The following is a 16,101-nucleotide window of genomic DNA, read 5'->3' as shown; positions in this document are numbered from 1 at the left end:
AGACCAGGCTGGGGAACACAGAGATCCTGTCTCTACAAAAATTTAAAGAAGTTATCTGGGTGGGATGGTGCATGCCTGCAGTCCCAGCTACTCGGGAGGCTGAGGCGGAGGATCACTTAAGCTCAGGAAGTTGAAGCTGCAGTGAGCCTCCATGGCGCCACTGCACTCCTGCCTGGGCGACAGAAATTCTGTCAACAACAACAAACGAACCACCAAGACCTTATCTTTTTAGAGACACCTACTGAATAAAATGTCTTATTTGTTTCGCTTCACAATGATCTGGGGGCAGGGGTGGGGGGCACTGGGTGAGGGAAGGAGTTGTCTCCATGGTTGTGTCTGCTGAGATGGAAAATGGGGGCATGCAGTCCATTTTACTAGCCTCTCAATGTTTGTCATATGTCTTGAAATTATCTATAACCACATTTTTCTTTTTTGAGACGAAGTCTCGCTCTGTCTCTCAGGCTGGAGTGCAATGGCACAATCTCGTTTCACTGCAACCTCCGCCTCCCGGGTTCAAATGGTTCTCCTGTCTCAGCCTCCTGAGTGGCTGGATTTACAGGTGCACGCCACCATGCCCAGCTAATTTTTTTTTTTTTTTTTTTGTATCTTTAGTAGAGATCCGGGGTTTCACTATGTTGGCCAGGCTGGTTTCAAACTCCTGACCTCAAGTGATCCACCCACCTCAGCCTCCTAAAGTGCTGGGATTACAGGTGTGAGCCACCACACCCAGCCAATAAAACTTTAATAAATTATTAAATAGAAGTGATTCTGGCTAACTGGTGAGAACTGGCTGTGGGGGTAAGAGCAGGAGCTCAGAGGGTCTTTAGAAAGGGGAAGAGGACAGGCACGGTGGCTCACACCTGTAATCCCAGCACTTTGGGAGACCAAGGCAGGCAGATCACGAGGTTAGGAGTTCGAGACCAGCCTGCCCAACAAGGCAAAACCCAGTCTCTACTAAAAATACAAAGATTAGCCGGGTGTGGTGGCATGCGCCTGTAGTCCCAGCTACTCGGGAGGCTGAGGCAGAAGAATCACTTAAATCCAGGAGGCGGAGGTTGCAGTGGGCCAAGACTGTGCCATTGCACTCCAGTCTGGGCGACAGAGTGGGGGAAAAAAAAAAAAAAGAAAGGGGAAATAAGCCCAAGGCGACGAAAGCCACTCCTATTAACCTCACACCCAAAGATGACCTTTCTCTTCCCCAAAACAGACCTGGCATCGTGCTTTACATATGGCTTCCAAGTCTTTTTTCCATTCAGCCTTATTTCATGAACTCTCCCATTTTCCTGTGACATCATTTTTAGATACTGTATAATACTCCGTAGCATGGGCAGAACTGAATTGGTGGTTGGGCACTGAGGCAGTTTCCAGTTCTTCACTATCACGACATTACTATGGCAAACATTGTCAATGACTCTTCGCTACCTGGTTTCCCAGCAAACAATCTAGTTTTTTGAAGGGTGTGCACATTTTAAAGTCATCTGCTTGATTTTGCCAAATTGGCCTCCAGAGGGACTACTGACCGCACCTCATGAGCAGGGAAGCATATGCCTGTTTACTCACATCCTGCCAACACTGGGCAGCACTGTCCTTTCGGATTGATTCTGGTCTGACAGGCAAGGAACTCTACGTCATTGTCAGGGCTGGTTTTGTGAGCCATTTTAGGCAGTATTCGTCCATTCCTCCATCTGACCAGGCAGCCTGCGTGAGCTGGCTTCATCTGACCTTCTGCTTTGAAGCGGCACACACAGGATGTTTAATGACCAGCCGCAGGCCGTGGAGAAGGAGGGTCCCCGGAGCTTGGGACATCAGCTTTCAGTAGCATGTGAGCAGCTGCAGGAGCCCTGAACAGAAGCAGGGATGGTAGGCTGCTCTTCCCAAAGCTGCCTGAACTGCCCCAGTGGGGTCACCTCCCAAGGTGGACCTCCCTCCTAGAATCTCCTCTTCCCCTTGGCTCTGTTGCAGGTGGTCTGCCTTAGTCTTCCCTTTCATTTTTCACGGTTAGGCCCAGCTCTTCCTCACATTTGTAGTGCATCCCGTGAAGTCTTGAGCGCTGAGGCAGGGGCTGCGGGTGTACTACGAGAGCAGCCGCAGGAGTTCTCGCTTTGTGCTTAACCAGTCAGTCGAGTAGACAAAGAGTGTGACAGCCCCTCGTACAACAATCTGCCCTTCTTCCTGGGGTCAGTCTGGGCACAGAGCCCAGTAGGGCAGCCACCAGTGAAGGCAGCCAGTAAGCTCTGCGGCCGCTGCAGGGAGCACAGTGGAGCAGCGGCTCACTGAAGACCCGGTGAGTACAACGCGGCAGGAAAGAAGGATTAGGAGCCCTTTACAACCCAGTCAGGGATGACGGCCAGAACACACCCTGAAGAGCAAAGAAGGTACAGGAATGGCAGATTGTGCACACGCAGACAGAGGCTGGCCGCCAGCCAAGGGGCTCTGGCTCAGGAGAAGAGGGGCATTTTCAACATCAAATTTGAAAGGGGTACTTTCAAAAAGGTACTCTTTGGTACCTTATGAATTTTATTTGAATGCTTTTATCTATTTAGAGAAATAAAAATAAAATCAATTAACACTGATGCCGATAAGGCACCCTCCTTCCTAGTAAAGCTCTTGGCACAAAGCATCGCCCTGCTGACGTGGCTGCCTGAAAGGCAGGCGCAAGATGTTCTGTTTCAATCATTTCCCGGCATTTAAAGGGCACTTGCCACGGGCCCTGGAGCTACCCACAGATTCCACAAAAGACACTGATTCATGAAATCACAAACCAACAGGGCTAGCAGATGAAGGAGTGAAGTCATAAACTTAGGATATGGAGAAGGTAGCTTCAAATCTGTCTTGAAAGGATTGATCATTAAGACCAAAAAGGTCAGGCATGGTGGCTCACACCTGTGATCCCAGCAGTTCGGGAGGCTGCGTGGGAATATCACTTCAGCCCAGGGGTTTGAGACCAGCCTAGACAACTTAGGGAGACTCTGTCTCTACAAAAAATTTAAAAATTAGATAGGTGTGTTAGCATGTGTCTGCAGTCCTAGCTACTAAGGAGGCTGAGGCAGGAGGATCGCTTGATCCCAAGAGGTCGAGGCTGCAGTGAGCCATGATGGCATCACTGCACTCCAGCCTGGGTGACAGAGTGAGACCCTATCTCAAAAAATAAAACAGAAGGCAAAAAAATTGACGTTAGGTCCCCACTGGCTGTTTGGGGATGGAAAAAATCAAGTTAGACCCTTATCTCATACCAAGGACAAACCGATTACAGTTGGGATTAAGAGCTGAAGGAAACAAAGTGAAGCCAGTCCTGAAAGAGAAGCAAGCACACACTCTTTACGGTCTTGGTGGGGAAACCCTTCCTCTTCCATACAGAAAGATTAAATTACACAAAAACCCCAATCAAGTCTCTGTATTATCCATAAAACTGTCCTGTAAATCTAAATCTATCCTAAGATTTAAAAAAGGACTGAAAAAGTAAAAAAAAAAGAAAAAAAAAATCCAGTTCACTGAAAGGTACCGTACATAAAGATTTACAAAGGACAACCTAGATAACCTTTGGAGAAAACACATTGTAACATAATAAGCAACATGAAGATCAATAGAGCTGATAAGAAGATAAATTAACTGATAGGCAAGTGGGTAAGAAATACCAAAAGGTAATTTACAGTAAGAGAAACACACAAAAGGCCAATAAATACATGAAAAGATACTCGATTTCACTGGCAATCAGGGAAATGAAAATTAGAACCACAGGATGACATTTTCCACTCACCAGATTGATTAAAACTCAAAAACAAAACTGAGAATATGCAGCATTAATGAGAATGCAGAAAAACATGCATTTTCATACCCATTTGGTGGTGTTACTAATAGGTCCAGCTTTACATACTTTAGGGTTGCAATTTCACTTCAAGGAATTTATCCCATAGAAATAGGTGCACAGACGCCCAAAGCTCATAGAAACAGTCACTGGAAGAATGTCCAGTATTAGTAAAGGAGGACACCACCCCTCATACTATCTTACGCCCAATTTCTGCATCAAAGGATAAGTAGGAGTTTCAAGAAAAGACAGAAATGAAATCAGTAGACAGCCCAGTGCTGCATTCCAGGCCTGGTAGTTAAAAGACTGACCCCTGACTTAACCAGTTATGTTATCTATAGATTCCAGACATTGCATGGAAAGCACCGTGGAAATCCCTGTCCTGTTCTGTTCCATTCTGATTACCAGTGCATGCAGCCCCTGGTCACGTACCCACAGCTTGCTCAATCCATCATGACCCTCTCACGCGGGCCTTGCAGTGAGCTGAGATCTGGCCACTGCACTCCAGCCTGGGCGACAGAGTGAGACTGTCTCCAAAAAAAAAAAAAAAAAAAAAAAGAGAGAGAGAGTTGTAACCCCTTAAAAGGGACAGGAATTGCTCACTCAGGGAGCTCGGTTTTTGGAGACGTGAGTTCACCAATGCTCCCAGCTGAATAAAGCCCTTTCCTTCCACAACTTGTATCTGAGGGGTTCTTGTCTGTGACTCGTCCTGCTACACTAGGAGACTATAACGGCACACACACTAGGGAAATACTATGCAGCTGTCAAAAGAGTGAGGTTTATTGTGTGTATGTGTGAGAAAAACAACCACAAACACCATGCCCTGGATGGAGCAAATGAGAAACTGGCTGGATGAGGGGGCCTGGGGGCCAGCCTAAGAATTTGCGCCTGGCCCTGTAGGCAATGGGGAGCATGGTAAGGCAGAGACATGATCATCACAGGAACCCACAGGTATCTACAGAGCAGACAGACTTTGGGGAAGAGGAAGAAAGGCCGCTGCCACCCTCCAGCTGAGCCGGTGAGATGAAAGCAGGAAAGGAGGTGACTGATTTGCGTGAGCCAGACACAGTCCTGGCTGTCACAGAGTTGGATTGAGGGTTTAGGATACAGAAGGCAGAAAGGACAGGATTTAGGGATGAAACGGGTAACAGGTGGGGATGGCAGAAACCTCTAGGACTGTCATTTCCAGCCGGCACAGCAGAGTGGATGGGCAGTCTGGGGAGAACAGGGAATCAGGAGGCAGGGTCGGCCTCTCCATCCCAAGAAGAAATCCCAGGCTGCCGGGCTGCAGGCAGCCTCCCCGACGGAGGCCCCCGGAGGCCTCTGACAGAGCTTCCAGAAGTCCCATTCTTTCAGAGAGAGGGTAAAACCTGCCCTCTCCCAACTGTGCACAGCCTGCCTCTCTGCCAGCCAGATTCCCAGGAAAGAGGGAAAGAGATGGGACTCCCTGCCCAGCACTGAAGTGGAGCTCAGGACATGAAGGTAACTTAGTCAACAAGCAGAGCCTCTACGAGGCTGGGCCCTGGGGTGGGAGGCGATTCAAACTCCAAGCCGGCTCCCAGAAACCACCCTCGGAACATTGCAGGGGAAGGGAAGGGGTCCCAGTGGAGGGTAACAGAGGTGTCTGCCAAAGGTGAGGGGGTGGGAAGGGAGTCATTCTAGGTAGGAAGAGTTGCAAACGGACAGGCCCAGAAAGAGAAGGGAAGATGGAGAGAGAAGAGAGAGGCGAGTGGATGGGAGTGGTCTGCTCTGGGAAAGGCAGGCAATTCCGTAAGACTGTGGCCAAAAGTGGGAGAAGGAAGGCGGAGAGAGAAGCACGGCCAGATCCAGCCAGTGGGCCTTATTTCCTCCTTGGCTGAGTTTGTTTACCCACTTCATTCATTCAAAAAGAATTTACAGGCCGGCGCGGTGGCTCATGCCTGTAATCCCAGCACTTTAGGAGGCCGAGGCGGGCAGATCACGAGGTCAGGAGATTGAGACCATCCTGGCTAACACAGTGAAACTCCGTCTCTATTACAAATACAAAAATTAGCCGGGTGTGGTGGTGGGCGCCTGTAGTCCCAGCTACTTGGGAGGCTGAGGCAGGAGTATGGCGTGAACACAGAAGGTGGAGCTTGCAGTGAGCCGAGATCGCGCCACTGTACTCCAGGCTGGGCAACAGAGCAAGACTGTCTCACGGAAAAAAAAAAAAAAAAAAAAAAAGAATTTACAGAGTGCTAAACAGCACGCTAGGCACTGTTCTAGATCCAGGACAATATGGCAGTGGCCCTGACAAAGGAGCTGTTCTGGTAGACGTAACTTCGAGGAAAGCCACAGCCATAAACAAGTAAACAAAGAGTAACAATTTCTAGCAGGGGCAAATGCTAGGCAGGAAAGAAAACAGAAGGATGAATTGAGAGTGTGCAAGTGGGAATGGGGTGATCAGGGGACATAATTCAGCTGAGGTCAGAATGACAAGGAGCTGAAGACTGGGGAGGGAGCCCCAAAGAAAGGAGAGTGGGGGCCCTACAGGCAGGAGCTAATTGCACAAGGCAATTGTTTTGCTAATAAGACCACGTTAAGAAAATTAGGCCTTTTTTTTCATTTGTAAAGAACTCATTAGAGAGTTATATTTTTAGTTCTCCCTCCTGGGGATTAGAAATTGGGCGGGGGAGGTTTGTTGGGGCTGATGGGGAGGACTCTGGATTCCTGCAAGAACCCGCAAAGATGCATGCGAGAGGGAGGAGGCAGCAGGGGAGCAGCACCCACCTGCTCCGGGAGGTCATGTCCGGGAAGAACTGCACGAGGGCCAGCAGGTTGTGGTGGTGGTCAGACACCCAGCTCAGGGTGCAGCATAGTTCCTGGAGCTGCAGGAGAGGGGACATCCCACGGGCTGCATGGGGACGCTGCCTTCCCAATGCTCTCGCCTCCCAGCCCGCACAGGGGAGTAAGTGGGCAGTCACAGAGACCAGGGGCGTTCCGATGACCTCCAGGCAATGCCATCCCCACCCAGGGCACTCTAGGGGCCACCCTGGTCCCTAGTGATGAAGCTGTGTGAGGACCAGGCTCTGGGCGTGTGGTACCTTCCCCGGCCACTCCCGCATGTTCTCCAGGAGCAAGAGCAGAAGCTGCTGGAGGTCAACCTTGGGCAGCAGGCGGAGCCCCACGTCCAGGCCGGCGCGGCACAGCAGCTCCATCAGTCCCACGAGGTTCTCGTCAGTGTAGGCCCCCGGCTGGGCCTGGGCACACAGCGCCAGAAACTAGAGAGAAAGAAGAGGGCAAGGGTGGCCAGGCTGTGGGGGAACGGGAGAGAACTTCGAGGACCAGTTCCCTGGGAGACACTTAGGCAGGAGGGATGGTACTGTGAGCCCCGCGGTCATGCTGGGTAGGAGCTCAGGAAACAGTGAGGCCAGGATTCGAGGCCCCTGCAGGGTCCTGGGTGGCAGGCACAAGTGTGGAGTGTGTGTTTGTCGGAGGTGTTTGAACCAGAGCGACTCCATCTTGAATAAGAGCTGATAAAATAAGGCTGAGACCTGCTGGGCTGCACTCCCAGGAGGTCAAGGTGTTCTTATAGGATGAGAGAGGAGGTTGGCGGAAAGAGGCCGGCCAGATACCACCAAAACCAAGATGATGACTAGAGGTACCTCTGGTCAGCCTCACTGCTTCATTATATGTTAACAATGCATTAGCATGCTGAAACACACTCCCACCCACACCGTGACAGTTTACACATGCCATGGCAACGTCAGGAAGTTACCCTATGTGGTCTAAAAAGGGGAGGAACCCTCAGTTCTGAGAATTGCTCATCCCTTTCCTGGAAAACTCATAATCCACCCCCTATTTAGCATATAATCAAGAAATAACCATAAAAATACTATACCAGCAGCCCTTGAGGCTGCTCTGCCTATGAAGTAGCCATTCTTTATCCTTTTGCTTTTTTTTTTGCGACAGAGTCTTGCTCTGTCACCCAGGGTGGGGTGCAGTGGTTCGATCTTGGCTCACTACAGCCTCTGCTTCCCGGGTTCCAGCAATTCTCCTGCTTCAGCTTCCCAAGTAGCTGGGAGTACAGGCACACGCCACCACGCCCAACTAATTTCGGTATTTTTAGTAGAGATGGGGTTTTGCCATGTTGGCCAGGCTGATCTTGAACTCCGAACTGCGGGCGATCCACCCGCATTGGCCTCCCAAAGCGCTAAGATTACAGGCATGAGCCACCGTACCCAGCCTATTAGTTTACTTTCTTAATAAACTTGCTTTCATTTTACTCTGTGGATTTGCTTCCAATTCTTTTTATTTTTGAGACGGAGTTTCTCTCTTGTTGCCCAGGCTAGAGTGCAATGGCGCAATCTCAGCTCACTGCAACCTCCACCTCCCGGTTTCAAGCGATTCTCCTGCCTCAGCCTCCACGCCTGGCTGATTTTTGTATTTTTTGCAAAGATGGGGTTTCACCATGTTAGCCAGGCTGGTCTCCAACTCCTGACCTCAAGTGATCCACCCGCCTCAGCCTCCCAAAGTGCTGGCATGGGCATGAGCCACTGTGTCCGTTGTTTTTTTTGAGATGGAGTCTCACTGTGTCACCCAGGTTGGACTGCAGTGGTGCCATCTCAGCTCACTACAACCTCTGCCTCCCAAGGTCAAGCAATTCTCCTGTCTCAGCGTCCTGAGTAGATGGGACTATAGGTGCCCGCCATCACGCCCCGCTAACATTTTTAATTTTAGTAGAGATGGGGTTTCACCATGTTGGTCAGGCTGGTCTGGAACTCCTGACCTCAAAACATCCGCATGCCTCAGCCTCCCAAAGTGCTAGGATTACAGGCATGAGCCGCCACACCTGGCCCCAATTCTTTCTTGTGCAAGATCCAAGAACCCCCTCTTGGGGCCTAGATCAGGACCCGTTTCCCGTAACACGGTTTCTGTAGCATCCAGCCTACAGCCAGCACAGTGCCTGCCGTGGTGCTGAGCTCGCCAGAGGTTCTCCATGACGCTCCCCAAATTAAGCTGCAGAATGGGTCTGAACTACGAGCCGACAGTGCCCTGGGTGAGGCAGGCAGCTCGACTCACCTTGTAGATGTGGCCCAGGCTGATGTCCAAGGCCACCTCTTGGGGAGCATCCTGCTCCTTGTTCTCACTCAGGCCAGCCTCGCCTGGAAGCACTCTGTGGTAAGACAACAACAGTGACAATGGGAAACCCAGGACAGGGCACAGGAGCAGGAGTGAGGCACAAGGTGGGACACTGCTGCCCTGAGGCTGCTCATCTGCTGGGCACAGCAAATCCCTCCACACAGATGATCTCATGTCGTCTCTGAGGGCCAAGAATCCAGGGGCAGCTCCGTTGGGTGGTCCTGGCTCAGGGGTCTCTCAGATGTTGCCCTCAAGGTGTTGGGTGGGGCTGCAGTCACCTGAGCCTGACTGGGCTGGAGGGCCTGCCTCCCGGCTCACTTTCCTGGTCGCTGATCCACAGGCCCCAGGGCCTCTCCGCAGGGTTTCTCCATATGGCCACTGGTTCTCCAAAGCCAATGGTGAGAAAGAGAGGGAGCGAGAATGTGCCCAGGACAGAGCCGCAGCCTTTCATAACCTAACCTTGAAAGTGACATCCCATCTCTTCTGCTGGTCACACAGGCCGAACCTAACTTGGTGTAGGAGGCAGCTACAGAACCGTGTGAACGCTAGGAGCAGGGGATGCATGCGGGGGGCTCCTTGGGGACTAGCTCCCACATATTACCACTCAGGTGAGGCCTCCAGCTTTAGTTTTCCAGCACTTGGAAACCACAAAAGCACACTTCCAATCCCCGCAAAGTCCTCGAGTCCTCCCTGGGTCTGCTCCGCAAGGCTGACCCTGCATACACTGCAAAGTGCTCCACGTGGTAGCTGTCACGGGGGCTGCCTCATAAGACAGCAAGTATGGCGGAAATCAGAATAGAAACATCCCTGAAAACCTCCTCCAAAGGTGTCACCCTGAGCTGATGTGCTGTCTGCTGACAAGCCCAGCATGGCATTTCCCCGAGTGATGGACCGGATCTGGCTGAGCACCAGGTGATGTTAGAGGCCGGGGCTGGGGAAGAAAAATTCCCCCCTCCGCCCCCTTTAAAGACCAAGCCACACACAGGGTGGTGAGATGCTTAGTTAGGGGGGCCTTGGTGGGTCTTACTGGATGGCAGTCTCATCACCCTTCCCACAAGCCTCCCTCCCAGGCCCACGCTCACAGGATGAGAGCCTGGGCACGATCACCTTCACCCTTTCTGTGGCCAAATGAACACTGTTGATTTCAAGTATGTTAAATGAGCTTATGGTGAGGGTCCCCTCTGCTGTCTCACCCACTTCTCCACTCTTAAGAAATGGCTTAAGGTTCCTGCTAACAGTGCTAAGTGAAGATACCGGCGACAAGCACACTGCTGATGACAGCAGGCTCCAGGCAGGCCCCTGGCACAGGGGAGGAAGAGCGCTGTCCTACAGCTCCTGTGAAGTCTCTGCTCTTCTCCACTTGGCGCTGACCTCAGAGGGGAAGGAGGAGATCTGTCTCTGAGGTACCAGGAAGTTGGTGCCAACAAACCAAACTTGGTGGGGAGTGGAGAAAGGGGCTGGGCTCAGTCCTTCTCCCAAATTTCGGCATTTATTAGGGCCACAACTGAATGGGTGAGGCTGGCATTTGCACATCTGGGCACAGGCTGGGCCTGTGCCAGTGAGGGGGAGCTCAGGTTTGTCTCAGCCTTGAGCGTGCAACACGTGCACCCATAGGAGGGTGTGTTTTCAGGTTTGTCAGCATGGGCAGCCAGAGTTGACGACAAACATCTGCAGGAGAGAGATGCTGCCAAGGGGAGAAGGAACGTTGAAGGTGTGAGGTGGTGACACGTATTCTCTGAGCTGGAGAGGGAGTGTGGCTGTGGGGAGAGCCCTTTCCTCCTTGGAAAGAAATGTCAGCTTCCCCAAGTGAAGGCCTGGCTGGCCAGAGTTCCGGAACTTTGTGGGCCCACAGGCTCATGGGCAATATAATGGGGTCCTCTAATCCATGCCCTTTGGAGGAATCACTTGACTGAACTGCTGGCATCTGCGGCTGCCGTTCTGAGATGCAGCATCGGACGATCCCCGATCAGCTGCCCGCAAGGGGCTGCCAGTATGGGGTCACAGCCAGGGAATTCAACGGCCTGTTATCCCTGCTCCCTTCTTGGGCTCAGCAGGTTAGAGTGAGCTGATGGTCCCACCATTGGACTCTATGAGGAAAGCAGCTTCATCGGTCCCACGCCTGGCTCCAGGGTCTGTGGCCAGCACCCAGGAACTGGGTTTCTGTCTCAGAGACACTGTTTAATACTCATTAACCTTATGAGGGACGACACGTCATTGACCTCTACCCAGGTCTCCGCATCTTCCCCCATAAGTTGAAAACATAATGAAGTTACCATCTGTACGGCATTCCGACGTTCTCAGATGAAAGACAGCAGGTACAGTGTATGAGAACCACTGCCGCCTTAACCAAGAGCTGCCTCCTCAACCAGTTGCCCCTGCACTTGATAGGACGCCCTGTCAATGTGTTAACTGTCGTGTATTTCCCCCTTTGGCCTCTGCATCAGGCTGCTCCTTTGAAAATCAAGTGGCTGGCGGGGCGTGGTGGCTCATGCCTGTAATCCCAGCACTTTGGGAGACCGAGGCAGGCAGATCACCTGAGGTCAGGAGTTCAAGACCAGCCTGGCCGACATGGTGAAACCCCATCTCTACTAAAAAAAAAACAAAAAACAAAAATTAGCAGGCATGGTGGCATGCACCTGTAATCCCAGGTACTCAGGAAGCTGAGGCAGGAGAATTGCTTTAACCCAAAGGTGGAGGTTGCAGTGAGCTGAGATCGTACCACTGCACTTGGGCAACAAGAGTGAAACTCTGTCTCAAAAGAAAAAGAAAAAAAGAAAACCAAGTGGCCAAGGCTTCTGGCACCAGGAAACAGCTTCAGGCTTTTGATCTTCAGTGGCCAGGCCTGTGCATCGGAGCAGGCTCTAACTTCAGCTGGGCTTGGCAGCAGGAACAGCCTTGGAGGACCACGCACAGCTACCTAAGGACCTCCCTTGTGCTCCTGGGGGAGATGGGGGCACCTGGCAAGGCCCATTCTGTGTAGCAACGTGGGCACGAGCCCCTCTGAGGATGCTGACAAGCTCCCCCACCACCCTCTTCCCACTCATATCCATGCTCCATCCTTTTCCCGAAACGTCCTCCCATTTCCTCTCCCCAGTCTCATGACTGAGCAGAGGACCACTGTTTCCAATAAGGTGGATGCCAGGGGATCTGCATGGCCTAGCTGTGGAAGGACTACATCTTTCTGAACGGAAATCCAGAAGCACTAGATAGGAGATGGTGATGGCTTTTAAGGAAATCCGAGATTAGGAAGAAATGGGGGAAGACGTGTCTCACAGCAACTAGAGAGACAGCCCAGTCACAGTGGGGCCATGCACAGATGTCTGAGTCCCTCATTTTGACCCCTGGCCATTGTGAGGTGCTGTGGGTAGCCCAGGAGAAGCCCCAGAGGCATCTGTTCCCCTGAATGAAGGCATCCCTGGAAGTCAGCAGAAAAGAGATGCCTGGGCGGAGCCAGCTCGCGCAAGACAGCCTCCGAGTTGGTGAGGAGCCAGGACAAGAAGGACCACAGGGAGAAGATGGCCTGCCGTGGGGTTTCTCTTGTGGCCCATGCATCCATGAAGGATGCCGTGCCCTTGGGGAGGAGATGCTGGAACGTCCTTGATACTTCCTGAACACCCCAGAGGGGTCACCCTCCAATCCATGACACAAGCAGCAGTCCAGGAAACCTACCCAAGCATTTTCGCCATCCTCCTACCATGAGGAAGACACAGTGTAGGGGCTCCAAGCAGGAAAGCCTTCCCAGCCCTGAGGGGCTTGGCAGGTGGTCCCCAGCCTGCTCCCAGAGCCAGCAGCAGAGAACTCACCCCTGTGGCTGTCAGTCAGGTCCTTGAGTGTAGTTCTGAATCCTCTGATGGGAAATGGTGTCAACAGCCAGGCCAACATTCTGGGGCCCAGAGGTAGATGTTAAAACGGTGTGTCTGGGACACGACATGAGGCCCTGGCAGCTCCCTGGGCTCTGATCTAGGACAACACAGCTCTGCTTTCCTCCCACACAAAGCTGAACTGCATCTGGAAAAGCTGAAGTCTGCATGGTGGGGTTTGTGTTCCCAACTACTTAAGAAGATGTGTTTAAAGGGCCACAGTTCTCATCCCTCCTGCCCACTCTGCCTCTGGAGACAACAGACTTGTTCCGCAGCATGAAGGGCAGGCCGCAGTCACATCCTAGGAGAACCGGGAGGTAGTGGGGGAAGCAGCTCTTTGCAGAATAGAACAAGACCCGGTGGCTGCATCTCCAGTACTGCCTCCCACTCCCAGGAGGACACAGGGACACTCATTACAGCAGTCACAAGTGGCTCTTCTGGACTCCATGGCCCCTGCCTGCCTCAGACGTTCATTTGTTTTTCTGAGTGTAATTCTCTCCCCTGCTCATCCAAGATGGTGTGCGACTGCAGCTCTGTGCCAGGAGGAGGCAAGTGGCTCATTACACCAGACATGGAGCTGTGAGCTCCGGGAGGGAAAGGGGCAGGAGCGCGGCAGGCTGGCACATGTGTGGGGTATTTATAGCAGAGCTGAGTGCGGTTTGGCTTGGCAGACAATTGCTAAACACAGTCGTGGAACAGGTTCTTAGGAGAGCTCCCACTTTCCATGCAGAGGAACATCTGCCCACTGAGGCGAGGCAAGGGGGGCCTGGCACCTCCTGGGGCTGAGAGATTGTCAGCGGGAAGCAGGGGGTGGGGGGAGTCCTATACAACAGCCCCTCCAGGCTTCAAAACACTCTGTTCCATCTCAAATCACCTTCTCCAAGGGTTCTCAAGAGAGTTTGGATGTGCTAAAATGTGTAGAACAAGATGATGATATATAACACTTTTACGACCGTAAGCTAAGTCACCATACGCCCACCAGAGCTACTTATGCATCACGTGGCGCTCCTCCCCGCAGGCAGGGACCAAGCAAAGGCAAATGATCATGACTGTCCACCAGCAAGCCAGCCCGGGGCTCAACGGGGGCACTCACAACACAAAACTGAGGGTTGTGGGAACGTAAAAGCATGCCCTGCTGTTCCCAAGTGGATACTAGGTAAGGGGCCAAACAAGTGGCTTGAAGAGACTCAAGAGACTGGGATGTGTCTGCAAGGATATTAACCAGGTTTCGAAGTCTGGGTTTCACCAGAGAGGAGCAGGCAGCAGAGGCTGAGTCAGAAAGTGCCAAAAACAGGCTCATCCATCCCGGGGGCTTCCCATCTCCCTGAGGCTGGGAGCAAGGAAATTCCTTCTTGGTGTGATACTCAGATCCACAGGTGGCGGTGTGTGGTTGTTCTGTAATTCCATACACATGGGATAGAGCCTGAGTCCAGCACCTTCCAAACAAACAAGACAACAGGTGGCTGGGTGTGGGGTGGCTCATACCTGTAACCTCAGCACTTTGGGAGGCCAAAGCAGAAGGATCACTTGAGCCTAAGAGTTCAATACCAGCCTGGACAACATAGGAAGACCCCTCGACCTCTACACAAAATTTAAAAATTAGCCAGGCGTGGCTGTGCGTGCCTGTAGTGGCAGCTACTCAGGAGGCTGAGGGGGGAGGATCACTTGAGCCTGGGAGGTGGAGGCTGCAGTGAGCTATGATTGTACCACTGTATTCCAGTCTGGGTGACAGAGAGAGACAGATGCTGTCTCTTAAAGAAAAAATGAAAGAAAAAGGCAGTGAGGAAGGAGAAGTACTCACCTGCCGCCGTGCCAAAGGAGCCCCAGAGGGTACAGGGCAGGACTGTGGGCACCCAGGCTATGGAAAGCCTCCCTGACCTCTTGCAGTGAGGGGCACCACAGGTGCATGTCTTCACCTGTCAGGCCAAAGGGGACAGAGAGTTAGAGCGGGGAATGGAGGGCAGGGCACACCGTTCCCACGAAAGGGGCTGGCCGTTGACCCCTGGCCCAAGGTAACCAGTTTTTGCTTTCTCTGACACCACAGGTATTACCCTGGGGAAATGAAGCAACTGGTGGTTTCCAAGTACTTCTGGAGTTTTGTGAATGTCAATGTTTTCCTGAATGTTCTCTTACCTGGTCTTCAAGGTATGGTTGCACTCGGGACAATTGCTCCCTGATCATCTGGCCATCCACATCAGGCAGTGGTCAGGGTGCTCGGCTGCCCACAGCCAAGTGACACCAAGAGTCCTGTGCCACAGGCCCCGAGCTACAAGGCTCACTGGACACCAGGCTCACATCCTTAGACTCTCTGCGGCAAAGCACTGAGGCCGGCGCTGAGCCCACTGTGGCCTCTGCAGCACCCTTGCTGCTGCAACATTTAGGTGTCCCCGGTCCACCATCCCTGCTGGGAGCACACCTCGCCTGCCTCCCACAGCCTGGGGCATGTCACCTCAGCAAGTGTGCGCTGTGGGAACCAGCTTCCCCTGACCGATTTAACCAAACATCCATGATAAAGTCTGACCACATCAGCCAGGCGCAGTGGCTCACACCTGTAATCCTAGCACTTTGGGAGGCTGAGGCAGGCAGATGGCCTGAACTCAGGAGTTCGAGACTAGCCTGGGCAACATGGTGAAACCCTGTCTCTACCAAAATACAAAAGAAATTAGCCGGGCATGACGGCATGTGCCTATAGTCCCAGCTATTCAGGAGGCTGAGGCAGAATAATTGCTTGAATTCGGGAGGCAGAGGTTGTAATGAGCTGAGATCGCGCCACTGCACTCCAACACGCCAGCCTGGGCAACAGAGTGAGACTCCATCTCTCCAAAAACAAACAAAAAAAAATCTGACCACATCAACAAACAGGAAGAACCTTACATACTCAGAATTTTTTTCTGTCAGACTACTTAAGGACATTCTTACAAGCAGGAGAGTAGAAACATAAAAAAGAATGTGTCTAGGCATCTTCTCTAAGGATGGCTGCCCAAGACCTCCCACCCCACGTGTTCTCTGCACCGTGAGCTCCCACACCCCATCCAGGAGCAGAGCCTACGTTTCCACTCTGCTCTCATTCCTCAACATTATCCAACTTAGCAGTTGACTTGCTTCTCCTTCTGTCTCTCCCCAGCACAACAGGAGTCCCACAAGGGCAGGGGTCACATCTGTGTTGGTCATCTCTACAGGCCCCATACCTAAAAACGTAGCCAGTGCGTGGAAGAATTAGAACTAATGAACGGAGAGAATCCAAACCAAATCTGACCAAGTAGTACACAGCTAAGAGAGTGCTATGTTCTGAGTGTTTACGTGACTCCAAAGCTCGTATATTGAAATTTAATCCCA

General features: G+C 52.1%; 1 protein-coding gene across 1 annotated transcript in view; it reads right to left on the bottom strand.

Moving 5' to 3' along the window:
• The window catches only part of FAM178B (family with sequence similarity 178 member B), a 76,935-nt gene that overhangs the window by 38,275 nt on the left and 22,559 nt on the right, over window positions 1-16,101 (bottom strand). Inside the window, exons 3-6 of the mRNA XM_030921415.1 lie at window positions 14,567-14,681; window positions 8,846-8,939; window positions 6,868-7,044; window positions 6,554-6,651 (exon numbers count right to left, since the gene is read on the bottom strand). Of these exons, the coding sequence (XP_030777275.1) occupies window positions 6,554-6,651; window positions 6,868-7,044; window positions 8,846-8,939; window positions 14,567-14,681 (484 nt within the window). The remainder of the gene's footprint in view (window positions 1-6,553; window positions 6,652-6,867; window positions 7,045-8,845; window positions 8,940-14,566; window positions 14,682-16,101) is intronic.

Source organism: Rhinopithecus roxellana, chromosome 17 (assembly GCF_007565055.1).
Source record: "Rhinopithecus roxellana isolate Shanxi Qingling chromosome 17, ASM756505v1, whole genome shotgun sequence".
Lineage (NCBI taxonomy): Eukaryota > Metazoa > Chordata > Mammalia > Primates > Cercopithecidae > Rhinopithecus > Rhinopithecus roxellana.
The sequence above is the reverse complement of the archived record's forward strand: the minus strand, read 5'-3'. Positions and strand labels throughout refer to the sequence as shown.